The following is a 20,238-nucleotide window of genomic DNA, read 5'->3' on the forward strand; positions in this document are numbered from 1 at the left end:
TGCGCTATGTCTTCGTGGCAACGCGCTCAACAAGCCACAGACAGATTGAGGTGATTCACTATGCGACCACGAGGACTTTGGGAATTGCATTGGGAATTGGGCATGCCAAAAGTAAAAGGGGAAAAGAAAAAAAAAAGAATCTGGTTCGAGTGAATGCAGGATGTTCTGAATGCATATAGAACAGTTTTGTTTGTCAGATGTCTGTATAGGTGGGTGGAATTTTCTGAAAATCAGGCAGATGTTTTGTTGGTCAAGTGTTCTGCGAATGGCTTGTTGTACTGCAACACATCTGCTAAATCTGGAAATGAGCAGAATTTTAGCTCTGTTCCAAAACCTAGTGAGCTGTCACAAAATGTAGGTAGGCTACCTTAATTAGGCTGCCCCCTATTAGGCCACAGTATACTATGTCTCACACACAATTGAGAGAAATTTTATAGACTTATTTATTAGAGGTTGACCGATTGTGGATTTTACCGATACGGATAACTAAGTTGGGCAGTACCTGCTGATTAATCAACTGATAGTTTTAAAAATGTATACCGAATGAAAAAATAACACTCAAAGTAAAATAGTGCTGAACTTTATTACAAAAATAGACAGTACTGACTGAACAATGAAAATGTATCGTACTTTTTTAATGAAATAAATATTTAAATAACTAATATTCACATTTTAATATCAGCTGATTTTAAAATTGATGTTGATTCCTTAGTCCATAAGAGGGTGCAATAAATGCATAAACCATTCAGCAACATATTATTGCATAGAACATTCCTATCCTGGCTGTTAAAAAAGAGCATTTCAATTTCAATTAATGTGCATAAAATAAGTAAATTAATTATTCTAAATACAAATAGTCTCAAATGTTAAGTTAAAAGACTTCAATAGACCGTTCACATGGTGTTACACTTGCACTGATACCTATGACTCCAGACTCAAGCTTCATAATAACAGCAAAATACCACATTGTTTTTTTTATTCAGTACAGTTTTATGTAGAGTAGCAATATTCACAGATAGCAGTGGTATTCGGCTGAACTATGTGGTGAAGTGGCTCAGAATATGAGCCCAGGCCAGGGGCTGTTCAAACAGATGGAACACAACTGACTGGAACCAAGAGACACACATTTCCAAACTGAACATCTTTCCTGACACAGCATTTAAACGACTAATTGCTTAATCTGAGAAATGCTTATAAGAGAGCAAGATGCAATGGCCAAAGACCTCCACCAACTGTAAGGGGCTGTTCACATTGAATGCTTTTGCAACCATCCATTTATTTTTCTATGTAAACGCACGCTATACGAACATCTTTGATTCCCTTTGTTTTTGTTGAAGATATTAGTTTGCTTTCTCATGTCACTAGCTATAAATATGCAACTTAGCTGGCTAACGAATGCATAAACGTGACCAACTGGATATAAACTAATGCAAATAGATGGTAATTGATGGTAACAATCGTGACATTTAAACATTTGTGTAGGACTTGCGTGTATTTTTGTCACATTGTTCTTACCACTTGAGGTTAGCTTTAATGTTAGCATCCTCTCAGCCTTGTCAGCAAACATACTGCTGTTCTCTGCTAATGCAACATCTAGTCAACAAATGATTTACTGTATAATGATATGACAATGTGTACTGTAGTGTACTGTATACATACCTTTTCATTGCTGATGTTTTAAATCTGCATCTGAAGTGTTTCGCTCCATGCAGAATGTAGTCTCACGTGCCAAAACAAACACCACAACGCATCAGTGAAGTGAATTATTTCACCTCTAGAGGCCGCTGTCATACTGTATAACAACAGTGGACCCATCCCAGCCACTCCAGCACCGGACGCAATGGGTAAAAACTATCAGTTTCAATGTTTGCCTATAAACGATAGTTCCAGAAATCTATGATCAGTACCAATTAATCGGCAAAACCGATATATCGGTCAACCTCAATTATTTATTTAATCATAATCCATTCATACAGAGCCCCTTAGAGGACAGGGTGAAAATGTTTTTTTCCGAAATAGTTTTGTGTGTCCTCACAATAGTTTGCTTTCCCTCGTAATAAGTTTAGCGTATTTCAACAATAGTTTTAGCGTGTCCTCGCAATAGTTTGCGTTCCCTCACAACAGTTCAGCTATTCAACAGATTTAGACTTTGCAGTGGTATCAATTTCATCATGTTTAATCAGTGCAATAAATATTAGAGAAGCAATCAGAATGTGTACGTTAATGTAAATATATTTAAGACAGACTTTTTATTTCTATTTTGAGACAAACCATTAGCATTGCAGGGTTGTCGTGGCTTAAGTGAAGGAAAATATGATAAGCCGCGAACACAATGCTGAGCCTGTACAATAAGTTTTTGAATTGTTTTTTCTTTGTCATAGTGGTGAATCAGCCTCTGCAACAGTCATTGTCTGAATTCCAACAGACATCATTAGATCAAATAGAGAAGATTAGCTTAAGAGTGCCCCCCAAAGGCCTGAGCACTGGCTAGCACTGTCATTCAACTGTTTGGGAAAACTGTCAAGAACAGGTCTCTTTTGCCTTTGTGTGTTAATGTAGAGTTATTTCAGAATTTATATCAGCTGTTCATCAAAACATAAATGCGTTTATATTCAAATGATGCTAGACAACTTCACTTTTCTGAGCCATTCTTGAAATGGTCCCAAAGTGATTTTTAGTGGATTATATCAAACGTTATGCTTGAAAAGTGTGCTTGTGCTCTCTTTCTTTCAAATAAACACCACTTGGTTTTGATATCTAATGACATTCATACATTTCTAAGTGTCTAAATACATTTTGGGTTCTCTGTTTGTCATTGTGTTCTTTTGTTATCAGTGATTGGTCTTTCTGGCCTCTACAAGGCAGGATGCAAGAGTGTCCAGCACTTAATATTTCATGCATGTAATTTGATGTAACTTGATAAGTGCATTTGCTCAGAGTGAATATGGTACTGCAGTAGAGCTGAAGGCCTTACAGATCTACGTCGTGCTGATTAGAGTCAGAGTGAACTGCACTGGGCATTACTCTACTCAAGAGAGTGAGATACTGCTCTTCACCAGCCTAATGGAGATGATTCACCCAAGGGAAGCCTTGGCTTGCACGGAAGTTCTTGATCTTTTTCTATCAATGGTTGCAACGTGTCACAAAGGCAATGACAAACTTGTAGACCAAAAAGCAGGATTATAATGTTTTTCATATGTAGTTTTACTGTTTTGGGTTGAACATTTTTGGAGTTAGGAAAATGTAAATATCACAGGCCCTCAAATATTTTAGCCCCACTATAGGCAACACACATACTTTCATTTAATTTAAAATATGGTTCTTTTCTAACTGTTTTGAGACCAGTGCAGACAGACAGCACAGCACACTGGAGGTTAAGTCATTCACTAAATTGGGAACAAGGGAGCAAGGGAGAGTCTTATAGCTTTCCTATGAAGCCAAGTGCATTCTGTCCAAACTTCCTAACAGAATTTCAGTTTCAGGCTGCAGGTGATGTTTGAACCACTCAACATGTTTGACAGACAATGGTAATCAGTACTTAGATTCAGAGTTTATAATGTATACGTTTATTTTAACATGGTTGGCAGTGATTGGACGATGCTGGCCATTACTTGTAATTTATTATGATTATTTCAGATAGGTAAAATGCTTCAGAAATGGCGATCACGTGTTTGTTTTACAGTGCAAAGAGAGAACATTGAGATTTCGTTGCCAAAGTAGAAAAAAAAACATTGCAACATAAAAGTTAAATCAAGTTAAATAATTTTGTATTTGTATCGTTTTTTTATTTGTGCTTTTCCCAGTACACATTGTTCCAAAGCAGCTTTTCAGAAAATTAGCATAATGTCTCGAAAACATGAATAACCAGTACTCCTGGAAACATAATACAAAAAAAATATTTCTATAGTTTGGTATTATTTACAATTTCCCAATGTAGTACTGCTGTCCAAATATGTGGAAATACATTTGTAGGAAAATAATTTGTTCTAGAATTATTGTAATTTTTTTTTAGTTGTGTTCATGTTTGTTAGGTGCTATTAGTTATAAATCAAAAGGGGAAATTAAAAATGCACACAGCAGTCACGCTCGGGTCTCAAAAGGAGATTTCAGAAATAGTTTCACAGCTTGTGCTGTTTCTAACAAGTTATTGGATAAACAAGGATAGACGGATGTGTGTGTGTGTGTGTGTGTGTGTGTGTGTGTGTGTGTGTGTGTGTGTGTGTGTGTGTGTGAGAGATGGAGTGTGTGCGATCACCTGTTGCCACACCCAATCAGAGATGCTGTCAGCTTTCTGAAGATCAGCTTTCTCAGTGGAAAATAGATGTCCAAGCGGGTGTATTCCTCATTATTTCGCTGAACATATGTAATTTCAAAAATAAAGACAGTAACTCCTAACAGATATGCACTACTCTTACACTTTAGTTTAGAACAACATGATCACAAGCGGAGTGATACACACACACACACACAGTGAAGCGTCCGAGTGCTGATGCTGTCACACCATCAGTGCTCATTGAACGTCTCTTGTCCAATCAGATTCGAGGACCGGAACTAACTGTGGTATATAATACAGTTTATTAATATAGATTTACATAGATAAATTGATGACTGCATAAGCATTAGACAATTATTTTTTATTAGCAGAAAATAATCAATTTTTTTCTATCCCAGGTTACTACAGTACTAAAGATACATTTTTTAAAAAGATGATTCTTGCGTATCATACATTAATATTAGGTAGGCCCAAGGCCAATAAAGGGGCAGACATTTGGTACTTTTATATTTCGCAAGCTGCAACGACACAGAAAACAGTTCGTGGTTACTGAATTATTGTGTGCGCTATTGTTATGTTTTTCCCATCTTTTATTAATAGCCTACATTTTAACAATTACTTTAGGTGTGAAAAACGGACTTATATTGGATGACTAAACAAACTAGAAGCAGCTATCTACTGTACCATCTACAACATACTCAAAAAAGTATTTTTAAGATTTACAAAGTTATTTTTAGTTTTAAGTTTATTATCGGCTATCTGTATGGGCCCAACGTTTTATCTTTGTAAATCTGATGTTCTCTATGCTATTATTTTCAAATTTTTTGGTCACTTATATAGGCAAAAAATGTATATATTTTTTTAGACTGAAACATGAAGGCACATCCAAACATAAAAAATTCCAGGATTGAGCCGGATCACCTTCTTTGTGTCTTTTTTTACCAAAACCTGTTAGCGAGATTAATGATTGTGCCGTTGTTATATTTTTAGAAAGCTTAATCCATGAATTATGCAGTGGACAGATATTTGATCAGATGAATGGCCTGTTTAGTTCTGTTTTGGCTTTTAGATATTAGACCTGTGCAGGTATTCATAAAAAACTTTTTTGATCAACCAATTAAAATGATGGGCACGTTTGACTGTATGTCGGGATTATTATAGTTTGTAATTATGTAATTCTAATGATATTGTTTGGATACAATATATTTATTTGATATTTTTGATGACTCAACTATTCTAAAATGTTGAAAATATGAATAAATACTGACTAGGTGTTTTGACTGATAGTCAAGGAATCGATAGACAGCTTTGCTTCTGATCTGTTACCTTAGGGCAAAAAAATGGACTGAAAATGTACTCTCTGCTGCCTCTACCTGTAAGGACACTTTTCTGTTCACCTCATGAAGACCACACTCATCTATTATTAAAGAGGACAAATGCCGGCATCTCACCTTGGTCCATAATTAATCATGACTGTGAGGTGTCCAGGGCCACGGCGAGCATGTTAGACAGTGCTGGGCAACTGAGCCAGGTCCCTAAGAGGGTGTAACAACTCTCTTACATACAACAGAGTTACTGAGTTACTCGCCGCAGAGCGACAGACGCAGTAGAGTTCTTTCTAGTATGGATACCTCATGGTAAAAATACTGCATCATTTGTCAAAGGCAACATGAAGAGATCGATCTGATTTTGAACATAAGCTCCAGATTGTGGCGCAACAGTATTGTGTGTAAATTTGCTGGCTTGTTTTTGCAAAGGTTTTACATATTAAGTGTTCAAGTGCCTTTTTTCTAAGGTATTTCGGTAACACTTTACAATAAGGTTTTATACAGTGTCTTAACATTAGTTTGTGCATTTGGTATCATGAACTAACAATATACATTTATTAGTCTATGTACAGTTTTTATTATTTGTATTCATTGTTAATTTATGAATATATATATTGTTTTTTGATAGTTTGTTAGTTAGTTTCATAATGAATTATTAATGTTAATGTGTGCAATTTTCCATAGTAAAAATTTATTAGTTTCAAGAAATTAACATTTATGAAGATTAATAAATGCTGTAAAAATATTGTTCATTTTTTGTTCATGTTAACTATTGCATTAATTAATGACAATTTATGGGTAAATATTTTTGATTGAGGTGATGAAAATGAGAAATGTTTTTTTTTTTTTTTTTTTAGCTTTTTCACAAAAAAACAAGTATATAATGACTTAAAAATGTCATGTGGTGTTTGTTTGTTTGTCTCTGGACGGTTACACCACTGAGACATATTTGGCTTTAAAGGGGCTGTAAGCGATTTTAGACGTTCTACTTCCACGAGTCTGAGCCAGTGAATTAACCACGTCCCCTCTTTCCAAAACCCCACACTCCAAAGATGGCAAATGAACTTTATTGAGGCTGACATGCAGAAACAGTTGTTAAATACAACAGCAGCAAAATAGCACCCTCAACTGGCAACTGTTATGAACAGCATAGCATAAAAATGGCAGTAAGTGTCAATAATTTCCTGAACTTCAATACAATGAGAATGTGCAAAATGATTGACAGGTCTATAGCGCCAGAGACCGTGGCCTGCGGACACATTTTTGTTTGGTGTTTACAGAGTTGTCACAGAGAACGTCTTATTTCAGTAATATCTTTCAGGGATTAGGAACATTTTTTGCATACCATTCCATGAAAAAAATCACTTACAGCACCTTTAAACCCCAGAAGAAATATCAAAAGTACTTTGAACTCAGTAAATGAAAGCATATTATGATAGTGTATTCAAGTAATTGTTTTGTGTGAATTGCATTTTTTATGTATTTTTGAATAACTTATCATATTAATATAACTTAGCTTATAATGCAGAAACCACTATAAGTAGGCCATGCATGGATTCATCTTCTCAATTCTGTAGACACTTTGTCTCTGTGTGTTGCTATATAATTCCTGTGGGGGGGGGGGGCATAGCCATTAACCAGGAAAATAAAAACTGGCACTCCATGTCAAAACAGTTGCCGACCCCTTATCTGTAGTCTGAACTTATTCATTATGTTCAGGAATACATCATGATCTCTTTCCACTTCTACGTTCTCTTTGATGACGTCCAATTTTCACATCATAATGACTGACTCTCAATGAAGCTCTTATTGCCTGTAATTATTGATAGATGCTGGCTCCATAAATATCTGCCCCTTATCTGAGCTTTGATCTTTCAAATGAGACTTTGAGCGTGACCATCTAAAGGTCCAAAATGCATAAGACCTTTGAACATATCAATACTTTTTAAGCCTTTATTCGTCTACTGAAAAAAACAAAAACTATCCCTTCAAACGCAAAGGTTTTGGAGGTGTAAAACCAGCATCTACTGTATGTGCAAGATTGATCGTAAAAAAGGACTTTCTCACTGTTTCTCACCCACATCTATTATACCGCTTCAGAAGGTGTAGATTTAACCACTGGACTCTTATGGATTACTTTTATGCTACCTTTATGTGCTTTTGGACCTTCAAAGTTTTGGTACCCATTCACTTGCAATGTATGGACCTACAGAGCTGAAATATTCTTTTAAAAATCTTTATTTGTGTTCAGCAGAAGAAAAAAAGTCATACACATCTGGGCATGAGGCTGGTTGAATTATGAGATCATTTTCATTCTTGAGCGAACTGTTCATTTAAAACATTTAAATTCTGTAACGTGATGTATTTCCAAGTGAAACAGGATATTCAGTAGGGAATAATGTAGGGCGGGACTTGATTTTATCCAACAGGATATGATGGATTATCACCATGTTCAGCTATGATGTTATTGGTTAACATTATGGTTATGTCTGAAGAAGAGTTAAAACATTTTGTTGGAAGATTATGAAAGCAAAAATTATTTTTTCTTTATAAAATCATTCATCACTGAAGAACTGTAATCACTAAGACCAGGGACATGTACTGTATCAAGAAAATAAAAAGGTCCATTTTGATTTCATGTTGTCTTTTATGCAGGAAGTTACTTTGTTTGTTATTGTATTAACAATTAAACTTGATGTCTCCTTTTTTTTCTAGCCTTTCATGTCATCACGTTATCCTGGCGGTCCCAGACCCCCTCTCAGAATACCCAATCAGGTGCGGATCCATTTTAATACTGTTTTGTACACAATTACACATTAATACATAATAAACTACACAGTAACAGCTTAATAAAAAGTTAGTGAGTTTTTAATTATTTGTATAATTAACCGTCTTTTGTGCTGTTTCTGTGAGATTTAAAGGGACAGTTCACACAATGGAAATTTTGTCATCATTTACTCAAACTTGTGTTGTTCAAACCTGGATGACATTCTTCTGTGAACTTAAAAGGAAATGTTAGGCAGAATGACAGCCTCAGTCACCATTCACTTTCATTGAATCTTGTTTTCCATTTAATAAAACTGAATGGTGACCGTGGTTGTCGTTCTGCCTAACATGTAGGAAGCAAGAAAGTAATTCAGGTTTGTAAAAACATGTAGAGTATTTTGAGTAAACAAAGACAGAATGAAAATTTTTAAATGAACTGTCCCTTTAAGATGTACTAAGATTTTCAGATGAGACTGAAATTTGCCTGTTCAATATTTGGAGATATCGGCTATAAATCATCCAGGTGGATGCTGCACACTGGTGGTGGTTGAGGAGAGTTCACTGTGTAAAGCACTTTGAGTGTAGAGTCAGAAAAAGCACTATATAAATGTGACATTCATTCATTCATAAATTCTATTTGCAATGCAGTCACACTGTCGTACTTTCATAAATGTGCCCAAGGGCACCTAATGGGCCTTATCTACCCCTGCTTGGAAGATGTTGACAACTATGTTAATTTTGACTGTATCTTACTTGTTCAGGCATTGGGCGGAGTCCCTGGCAACCAGCCGTTATTACCCAGTGGAATGGACCCAAGACAGCAAGGTTTGTTTACAACAGTTATCTCAAAACCATATTGTAACAGTCAAAGTGTTTCTAAGATAACTGTGTGTCTACATCCTGCCTAATGTCTATCTACCACTTTTGATTGGCAGGTCATCCGAATATGGGTGGGGCTATGCAGAGAATGACTCCGCCCAGAGGGATGGTGCCTCTAGGACCACAGGTACCTCACCTCTCCGCTTGTTTAAAAGGCTAAAGACATATTTTGAATTCTTGGTGACATGTGACCTGAAAATGTTCTCAATAGGTTTTATAAGACTAATGACGTTTTTTAATTGTCTCAGGGATATGGAGGAGGGATGAGACCACCCCTCAATGCTCTTGGGGGTCCTGGGATGCCTGGAATGAACATGTATGAACTTCCTGTTACACTAGCACACATTAGCCTCATGGGCCCTTTTCACAACTATAGCAGAGATATTTTATAGCGGTGGGAGCCCACAGCAAATATTGTTTTTGGGTGTACATTTGCTCCAACAGCAAAATAAAATGTATATTTATATTATATTTCCACAACTTTCCAAAAAAGGACAAAAAAATAGAGAGCAGCTGATTATGACAGTCTGAAGAGAGAAAGACACCAAATTTTGTGTCACTCCCTCTCAGCTGTATTAGAAACCCCTTAATTTCAGGGTAATATAACACAAATAATAATTTTATAAATTGACATTAATCAAAGCATTGAAAATATATATATAAAAAAAGTTTATTTATGAATTTATACATTTATGCTATCAAAGTAAGGAGGAAATGTGTCGTCGCAGTCTGTGAAAAGAGTCCATTAAGAAGACTTCTTACTGAGACATTACAGTAGTCATTGAGTTCTACACATCTCATCCTATTTGTAGGGGTCCCGGTGGAAGACCGTGGCCGAATCCACCCAATTCCAACTCGGTGAGCCATTTTTACAATCATTCCTTTTGAAATGTCAGCCACTACAGCTGTATGTAAATGTTTGCACCTAAAGAGCATCTACTTTGTTGACATTCTCTCTGTTTCCTGTCTGATCGGATGCACGTGGCATTTAGATCCCGTACTCCTCTGCATCTCCAGGGAGTTATGTGGTAAGTGCCGTGACCCTTCTCCATTCACACGGCTCTGCTGTGAGAACAGCCGTGATTACTGCACCTCAGGTGCATCAAATTGCGAGAGATTTTCTCTAGACCTGTGTCCTCAATAGTGGATACAAATTAACATTCTGGTGTCATTACGACAGCAAATACGCTACAGGAATGTCCATATTAATGTTGCACCTATATAGTAATTTTGACCAGTGCTGATAGTAAATAATAAGTAGTGTTTGCTAAGGCAAGTATAGCTATTGTTATTGCTTATACATATGGTTAGGGATTTGAAAAAACTCCAAACCTGAAGGATTACATTTTGGCTCTAAGGTGCTGTTCAGACCGAAAGCGTTCTCACAAAAGCTAGGCGAAGTGCAACGAATAGAACAGAACGCAGGTGTCTCGAGACATAAAATAGCATCTAAAAAACATGGCTCATGGCAAGACAAAACAGAGAGAAATGCCACATTGGTCGAAGACATCCATCTAGCACATGTTTATATAGAAAAACTTGTAGATGTAGAAACTTGTAGAAAAAAACTGCAATGCAAAAACACGTCGAGTGTTAACAGTAGAGGTCAACCGATAGTGGATTTTGCTGATACAAAGATGATAACTAAGTTGGTGGAAAAGGCAGATAACAATTAACTGGGCGATAGTTTTCCAAATAAAATTATAATAATCAGGATTTGGTGCATGGGACTTTTAACAGTAAACAAGCCTGAAACACACCGGAGACTCTTATTTTAAAAAGATTTGGCTCCGTCACAGTGCTCTATGTTTCATATTTACCAGATTAAGCTTTTTATAGACTTAACTATTATTATTATTATTATTATTATTATTATTATTCACAATATATACATTTGGAGAAACTATGTATATTTCTTTGCATGCCCTCGCTTCAATGTATAAAATGTCATTTTAAATTTATATATAGTAATAAAAGGACATAAAAAAAAGAAAAAAAAAGATGTATGTCAGAGGAATAAAAAATTATCAGCAACTATCTGCATTGACTTTTGCTGATAACCGATAGCTCCAAAAAGCAACTATCGGCACTGATTAATCGGTAAAACCGATATATCGGTCTACGTCTAGTTAACAGCCCAAAACTTACCCTTCACAGTTTACACTAGGGACTTGAATGATACCTCAAATCTTGTGGATTGTTGAGAAGTGCACTAGTACTTTTCTAAGCAGTCAGACAATCTAACAAACCTAATCCCTAAAGTCTATGGGACACCTGTCAGATGATAAAATGGGCACAAAAAGAAAACACAGAAGGAGAGACATAAGCCCTATCTAGAGACCAGAATATCATAGAGGGCAACCACCAAGAACAACTTAGCAACACCCTAGCAACCACATGGCAATGCACCAAAAATAACTGAACACATCAGTATAGCTATTTTGGCAGTGAGACTGGCATGGGCAGTTTCTTCAGAATTCTCAAAAATCTCTTTTTATGTTACGTCTGATAGAAATATTATGGCAGGTATTATGCTGTAACTCTATACTGTCTTATCAGTTTTTTCAGTCTATCGTTTTATAATTTAGAGGTTGACCGATGAATCGGTTATCCGATAAGTGCAGGTAATTTAGAGGTAATACCGGAGTTTATCGGCTGATAACCGATAGTTCCAAAGCAGCTATCTTGCTGATCAAACTTTATTTATTTTTATATAATACCGGATTATCAGAAAAACTGACAAAAATGACAAGTAATCGCTGTTGATCTGCTGTTGATAAATTAATACTCATACAGTATATATTAGCCTATATTACAACATTTACTTTTTAGTGTTAAAAAAATACAGACAACACTGTAATGTAATACTTTTAAACTCTAGCACAGGCAAAGAGTTTAATGTTTACTGTAAAAATACAACCTCTGATATTAACTGCTTCCAGTATCGATAATTACAAAACATTGGCTGATACCAAAATGGTCACCAATATATTGTGCACCGCTTGTCCATATCATTCACTTCTTGCCCTGTTCCAGATTAGAAACACATCTTGTTAAAAGTCATCCCAAAATCAATTTAATGTGGAAGCCCTTCAAGCAACTAGACACTTTCAGATATTTCGAAACACACTTGAGATACCAAGTGTGATTAAACGTGTCGTTTTAAGACATACCACAGAAGGTTTTGTGTTAAAAAACTGTATGTTACTCCCAGAAGAGATGATTTATGGACAGCAGCAGCAGGATCATACTCAAATCAGCCCGACAAGCGAGGTGCTCGGGAAGGCAAAGCCGAGTCAGCAGAGAGAAGGAGAGATAATTAGATTTGGAAAGAGGGAGGATGGAGCAGATATGCACAGTGCTGACCACAGCAAGGGCCCCCGGACCTGTGTCATACACCACACACACACACAAACACACACAGAATTACACTCAGATTTACACATGTTGATACCACATGCAATAAGGTATAACTCATTAGCCTGTTTTTACATGAGAATCAGAGTAATATTTCTCTTTTCTCTCTTTCTCAGGGTCCACCCGGGGGAGGAGGGCCTCCTGGAACTCCTATAATGCCGAGCCCTGCAGGTACAACTGCACAAGTTTCTCCATCTCCATAACCATATTTTCGTGCATGCTTGAAATTAGGGATAGACCAGTATATCAGCCAGGATATGCCTCTTAGAGGACAGCAATAGGGTAAATGTATTTTCTGCAATAGTTTTGCGTTCTCTCGCAATTATTTTGTGTTCCCTCACAATAGCTTTATCCATCCCTTATGAAAATTAACCATTATTTTACTACAATTACCATATTTGAACTATGATATTTTTAGTAAAACCAATAACCAGACTTTACTATGGTTTTACTACAATAACTAGGTGTGGGTAGCGATGCATTGCAATCTTCATTAGAAAGATATCAATTCTTAAATCCCAAGATTTATTTTTTACTCTATGCACAACTGTCTACTACAATGAGAGTAAATAATTCTCACTAGCAATCAGGTTTCACTCACCAGTAATTGTGCAGCGAGATTCTTTCACTGTGTGTTTGGATTAAAAGTTGTCCAAAGACAAGATCCACGCAACCGATTTGTCATTGAATAATGTCTCTTTTAAAACCCTTTCTGTTCTCTGCGGTCATTTGTTGATAAAAAAACAACAACAAAAAAGTAACATTTAATTCTAATCAGGCATGGCACAGATGCGCTCATCTACAGATGCTCTTTACAGAAATGCCAGGGTTAAAGAGACAGTACCGGTTTTAGCATGTGTTTAACAAATCAATGTTAATTTTTGTTTATTTTTTGTTTTGTTTAATTTTTGTAAATAGTAAAATAGTATGCAATTAAACAATAAACATGTAACAAAAATGCATATATGAAATATAATATCTTATTTATTGATTAAATACTTGGATTTGTTCCTTTTTAAAAAGCCCAAATGTGACCAGAATGATGAAAAACTTCAAATCAAATATACCATCAAATATAATGAGTAAAATTAATATTTTCTTAATGCTCCTAGTTAGAAGGTCCCCTGTATAATTAACAGCATTAGCTGGGAGATCATTTCTTTCATGTGTAAGCAAAATGGACATTATAACTGAATTATACCCATATGAATCGATATTGAATTTAAACAGAATCTAATTGAATCAAGAGCTTGTGAATCAGAATCGAATCGGCCCTAACAGTAACCATATTATAACCATGATATCTGTGGTAAAACTGTGGGAATAATACAGGAAAACCTACATTTTTAATAGAAATCATAGCATTCTGCAAAATTTAAAAAAAAAAAACACATTAAAAAAAAAAAACAATAGTTTTACTGTAGTAACACCATGGTTAATTTGTGGGATATGTACCATTGTTTTTAATTTCAAAAAATATTTTTTTTTTGTTACTATAGTAAAACATTTATTTTTTAGTTGTTGTTTTATTTATTTATACATTTTTTTGCAGAATGATCATTATTTATGTGACCATAGTGTGTGTGTGTGTATATATATACAGTATATATAAATTCCTTTAAGCAGCTCTGTACCAGGTCAATTAATCGGTCTATATTTAACATTTTGAGATGATCTGCATCGCCCTATATGTGTACACGTTCGCTGAATTAACAGAAGTTGTTGTTCTCCCTTATGTCAATTCCAAAATCCACCAACAGCCTTGATAATAATGTATATTTACACATTTCTGCAATTTTGTGTACTGCATATATTGCATGCACTACTATTCAAAAGTTTGGACACACCTGAATGAATGTATTTTCTCATGATTTCTCATAAAATATGCTAAAATGCTTAAAATTAGCTTTGTAGAGACATAGAAAATAGCTTTACCATACTACAATTTTATAACTTTTTTTTTTTAAATGGATGAGTTGTAACAGATAGTAAAAGAAGTCAAAGTGTCCAGCATACATGGGAACTCATTAAATACTGTTTAAAAAGCATCACATGATGCACCTCATGAAGTTGGCTGAGAGAATGAAGAGTGCAGAGCTGTAAATTAGAATTTAATTTGTTTAATATTTTTTGGTCACACAATTAAACATTTAATATACAAGTTAGAATAAAGAACAAGTAGGTGTTTCCAAACTTTTGACTGTTAGTGTTTATGTATCGGCATCAGCGTTGAGCCTTCATATAACTGTTGATGAGCTTGTGTGTTTGGCTCTTCCTCTACAGACTCTACGAATTCAGGAGAGAACATGTACACTATGATCAACGCAGTGCCGCCTGGAGGAAACAGGCAAAATGTAAGACAGTGGAAAGAGTTTGAATTAATTGCACACATGCATGTCAGTAAATATATGGGTTGCATTTGTTCATGTTGTATGGAATGACTTGTGAAATTCTGCACTATGTTTATTCTAATAGTAGTTTGTAAACAGTTTGAGTCCTTGTGTGTGTGTTTTTGATAGTTCCCTATCGGTCCGGGTGGGGATGGTCCAATGGGCGTTATGGCAGGAATGGAGCCACATCATATGAACGGATCATTAGGTACAACAACAAAAAAACACTTAAAATTCACTCTTGGATTTCTTGTAGTGCTATATTCTTTACTTGGAGATGATCAAAGCACATTTGCAGCTTTCATGCTTAATTTCCCTGATTCGTAATATTTTACCTTGTGTGCTTATGCCCCCCTGTGGAAATAAAATGTAATATGTGGTCTCTTCTATCCTTAAACTGAAGTCTTTATTTCTATTGAATTTTCTAAAGGGTCAGCTGATATGGATAGCATTCCCAAGGTAAGAGTTGTTTTTACGTTAAATACAAAACTAAATCTGGTTTCAGATTTTCATACATAAATTGGATACAGGTTCACAAAACTCATAGACTGAAACAGACAAGTGTGTTTCTTGACAGAACTCTCCAGGTAACCTGAGCATGAGCAACCAGCCTGGAACTCCCCGAGATGACGGCGAGATGGGCGGAAATTTCCTCAACCCTTTCCAGAATGAGAGTGTATGTCATTATCCTGTCTGGTTTTGTCTTTATCCGTCCAGTTTCATGATAGAAAAGTGTTTTATCATCTGCGAGTGCCTCTATTAAAAATCTACATTATTTTGTCTCCATGTAGTATTCTCCAAACATGACCATGAGTGTGTGAAGACCTCTTTTCGGAAATCCTGATGGATTCCACCACACGACTAGGCACTTGTGCAAGCGCGCTGTAGCCAGCCCTTTTCTGCTCTTTGAAGAATATGAGTCCAAGCATTTCCTTTTTCTCTCCTACGTTCGTTTAGTTTTATTTTAAAAATCATTCTTTTACCTCCTCGAACGCATCACTCAGAGGGACGAAGCTGAACCACGTTGGGCGAGAACAACAAATCAACAATCTGTCTATATTTGCGTATATCTTTGTGTATATATGTGGGTGTACATTCAAAGTTACATGTGCATGTGTGTATGAAAGGACATATATTATTGATCCTTGTACGAGCTTCAAAGAGACACAGAAAGATTATGGACTTGAACTGTATGTTTTTAACTAAAATCATATTTGATTTAAATATGATGTAAATGTATTGCATATTGAGGCATAATGGGTGTCAAGTACAATGACTGATCAATAAACCCTGTGCAGTATCACAGTCATAAAAGTCAATTTCCCAGTGAGCATGCACTGTAATTGATTCAACAAGAATAACATTGTTTTCATGTCCTCGAAGAGATTGTTGTCACTAATGGAAATTTGTTTGTAATTCCAAATGACGTCTGCAATTTATCATTTCATACTGCACACAGCCTCGGGACATCTGTCCTCTCTAATACAGCCCAATCAAATCAGCACCTTTGAGGTTTTGTTTGCATATATTTAAAAACAGGAGATTCATTTTTCAGGATGATGCCTAAGAAGAACAGCCATTTTAAATGTACACTTTAAAAATCCATCATGCACCTTTATTGTGCCCAGTTGTGCCATTTTAAGTGTAGGACATGAAAAGGACGTCCTCCCAAACTGAACTGTGCTTCTACTATGTCACACTAGCTTCAGTTAATGTTATTCAATGAATGACACTTCAAAAATACTCCTAATCATGTGACTTACACAGATACAACATTTGTCACTCTTATATTTCAATGTTTTCTTTGTGAAAATCTTTGCATGTGAATACAGGAATTAAAATGGATTTTATGGACAGGATATAAGACCATTCAGAGGAAGGGCACATGGATGGGAATTGTAATTCCGTACATCTATCATTCGAATAATCAACTTATTTATACAGCCGTTGTTGTGTCACCCGGAGAAACTGTGATTTGCTTTGCTTTTTTATTTCAAGTGAAATTAATATTATTATTGCAAAATTTCTAAAAATATATATATGTAAATTTTTTATAGCTTGGGGATCCAATTCATCTGTGTCTCTGTGAATTATTTGAAATGATACTGTACAATAAATTAGGTGTTTTCATGTTTATTTGTAATAACATTTGCCTTTATTTGCCCAATATTTTTGCCTGACAATAAGAGAGACCATATCATCAGTGTACAACATTTTTGTTTGAATTACTGCATTATTTGATGTTTGATTTTGTGAAGTGTTTATTTTCTACCTTGTGTTGACTTTTGTAAATACACAGAGGAGTTTTGGATATACTATACTGATATAAAGCTTCTCATTGATGTTTAACAGACTGTTTTTTGTGCGTTTATGTGTTCTGTCTACAGATTTTCAGTCAAGCTTTACATAACTCTTTAAAACAGTGTACAATGATTTTTCAAAGGATTCACTTTTTATTTTAAAGGAATTTCTTGGATACTTTGAATATGATATTATAATACTACTTGGTGAGGTTGGTTTTGTTAAACCTCTTCCACTGTAAGTGCCTCTTTGTTACATCGAATTTTGCTTTTCTTCAAGAAAAGGAGGGATGAATCTAAATTATTTTTTGTGGTAATCAACAATATGCCACAAATGCTGGCAATTGAGCATAATTTGTGTTGAACCCAAAATATACCTTATGGCTAGGGTACAGTTTGTTCCTTTTCAAGTCGGTAACTTCGACACTGCGTCAGTAGCTGATGCTGTGGGAACTCCTCCTAGGGGCGCTGACTTTGAAACCCTATGCCATCACTCCAATTTGATTGGCTAGGGAAGCTTACCGCTCCTCCCTATTCTTGTATCATTGCAGGCATATTAGCTGGAACCCAGCACCACACCATTAGAAATGTACTCTTTCAGGGTAATGTAGACATCTCTTGTGCTCTGGAACCCTTTATGCTGGGAAGAACCCTACCATTGCGTCAGTTCGAGCGAGTGTTGGGTTGGATGGCTGCTGCAGCCGGTGTCAACCCGCTAGGCTTGCTACAGAGGAGACCTCTCCAATACTGGCTCACCTCGAGGGTCCCTCATCACGCTTGGCGACACAGTCACCTTCGCTTCCTATTGATGTGCTGCTGTAAGCTAGATTTATCATAAAGGTGTGACACTCACCAAGATGGTTGGAGGCAAAGTTGTCACCACAGACGCATCCAACACAAGCTGGGGAGCCCTGTCCGGAGGATGTTCGGCATTTCACACTTGGACAGGTGTGCAAACTGCTTGGCACATAGAACGAATGGAACAGTTCCGTTTGGCTTTAAGAGCCTTTCAGTCAGACGTTCAATAGTTTCATGTTCTGATTCATACGGACAGCACTGAAATTGTGGTGTTTATAAACTGGCAAGGAGGAGTATGGTCATGCCCAATGTTGAACTTGGCGTGCCAGATTCTCCTTTGGAGCAAGTCGTGTCTCCTGTTGATACGTGCAGTGCACATCCCCGGCCACCTGAACAATGGAGCACATTTACTTTTGAGTAAGGAAGTCAGACTGTGGCAATGGCGACTCCATCCTCAGACAGATTAGAGGATTTGGGAAGTATTGGGGGAAACCAAGGTGGACCTGTTAGCCTCCCTGGAGAACACGCTTTATTGCCTCTGGTACTCGATGAAACAAACTCATCTAGGCTCACAGATGGCCAGCAAAATGCAATTATTATTATTTCCCCCCTCTTTTCTTGCTACATCAAGTATTGAGCAAGACACAGGAAGACAAGTAAACCGTGATAATAGTTGCGCCGAAATTACCCAACAGCCACTGGTTCCCGGTGGTAGAGATGTTGGAGGCTCTCCAATGGGAAATTCCTTTGAGGCCAGATCTGCTTTTGCAAGCTCAAGGCACAATCTGGTATCCAAAGCCAGACCTGTGGAGACCCATATGGATATGTTTGATGCATCTTTTGTTCAAAATTCTTTGAGGAATTCAAGCCTTAATTAGGCATGGAGTACAGACCCCATGTCCCTGTAATTCTATAAAAACCGAGTCGTAGCCAAGCATTTTTGTCGATTTTATTTCATATGTGAGGGAACAATTAATTTTTTGATTATGTGGCATATATAATTAATTATCATTATTATTTTTCTACCTAAAATTAAGGGTCTTGCAACTGTAATTGTGCTGTTTTAGTGCAACATAGTGCCTCATATTCAAATTTGCCTTTATCTTGTCAAAATTCCCTTAAGTTTATCGCACCATAATTGGGTCTCGTATACAAAACAGGTTTATGCAATACACAAACCAAGATTATGTTGGGATCTATGTGCAATAAAATCAATTGTAGCAAAGGTGTGAGACTATGTACAAAGACTCTCATAGCTTAGTTATTCTTACAGATCCTCCATTTTGGCTCTAAAATAGCATCAAAGTTGGGCAGAGTTCCTGAGGCCATCGGCCCTGATAAAAGCACAGGAACAGGCAGACCTCTATCATTTCAGTGAATCAGAACTAGTCTGGAGGAGCATTAGATATGGGCAGCCAGGGTCATCCAGTCCTGGATGGATCCACTGAGAAGGGACGGAAGAACAGGTCTGGCCCATTAAATGTGCAGATGTGCCAGAACATCTTGCCTTGCCATGCCAACCACCAGGGAGAACTGGGTGCAGGAAAAATGCTGAAGTGGATGGACACTATTGCCCGCCATGCAGGTGAGTAAGATGTTAAAGGGAGGGTTCAACAAAATATGAAAATGCTGTTATCATTTACTCGCCCTCATGTTGTCCCAACCCGGTATGCCTTTCTTTTTTTCCATGGTGCACAAAAGATGTAAATCAGCGTGCTAGCCTCAATCACCATTAGCTTTTTCTGTACAGTGAAAGTGAATGGTGACCGCCTAACATCTCCTTTTGGGCTCTATAGATTAAAGGGATATTATATGAGTTGAACAAATGTATCACAACTCTGTTGACCTGCTAAAGCCATGAAAATGTCCTTTTCCAAAACAACCTGACCTATCATTGAATGACAGTCTGTTATCAGCCCATCAGAGAGTAAGTTAAGATAAACGTTCTCCTTTGGACTTTGAATAAGGAAGGTAACAGCCATCCATTGACCTTTTACCTACAAATCTTGCATGAATCTATATGTCTCCACACTCTCACAGAGGAAGAGAGCCCTTGAGGAAGGCACACATTAATGATTTACATGTGT

General features: G+C 36.5%; 1 protein-coding gene across 1 annotated transcript in view; it reads left to right on the forward strand.

Moving 5' to 3' along the window:
- Positions 1-17,399, forward strand: part of LOC127636613 (single-stranded DNA-binding protein 2) — a 90,401-nt gene extending 73,002 nt beyond the window's left edge. The window contains exons 6-17 of the mRNA XM_052117258.1: positions 8,317-8,376; positions 9,129-9,192; positions 9,303-9,373; positions 9,495-9,562; positions 10,059-10,104; positions 10,239-10,274; positions 12,780-12,834; positions 14,947-15,017; positions 15,183-15,261; positions 15,484-15,512; positions 15,631-15,729; positions 15,845-17,399. Coding sequence (XP_051973218.1) covers positions 8,317-8,376; positions 9,129-9,192; positions 9,303-9,373; positions 9,495-9,562; positions 10,059-10,104; positions 10,239-10,274; positions 12,780-12,834; positions 14,947-15,017; positions 15,183-15,261; positions 15,484-15,512; positions 15,631-15,729; positions 15,845-15,874 — 708 coding nt within the window. The 3' untranslated portion in view covers positions 15,875-17,399. The remainder of the gene's footprint in view (positions 1-8,316; positions 8,377-9,128; positions 9,193-9,302; positions 9,374-9,494; positions 9,563-10,058; positions 10,105-10,238; positions 10,275-12,779; positions 12,835-14,946; positions 15,018-15,182; positions 15,262-15,483; positions 15,513-15,630; positions 15,730-15,844) is intronic.
- The last annotated feature ends 2,839 nt before the right edge of the window (positions 17,400-20,238 follow it).

The sequence above is a fragment of the Xyrauchen texanus genome, chromosome 44, assembly GCF_025860055.1.
Source record: "Xyrauchen texanus isolate HMW12.3.18 chromosome 44, RBS_HiC_50CHRs, whole genome shotgun sequence".
Classification (NCBI taxonomy): Eukaryota; Metazoa; Chordata; class Actinopteri; order Cypriniformes; family Catostomidae; genus Xyrauchen; species Xyrauchen texanus.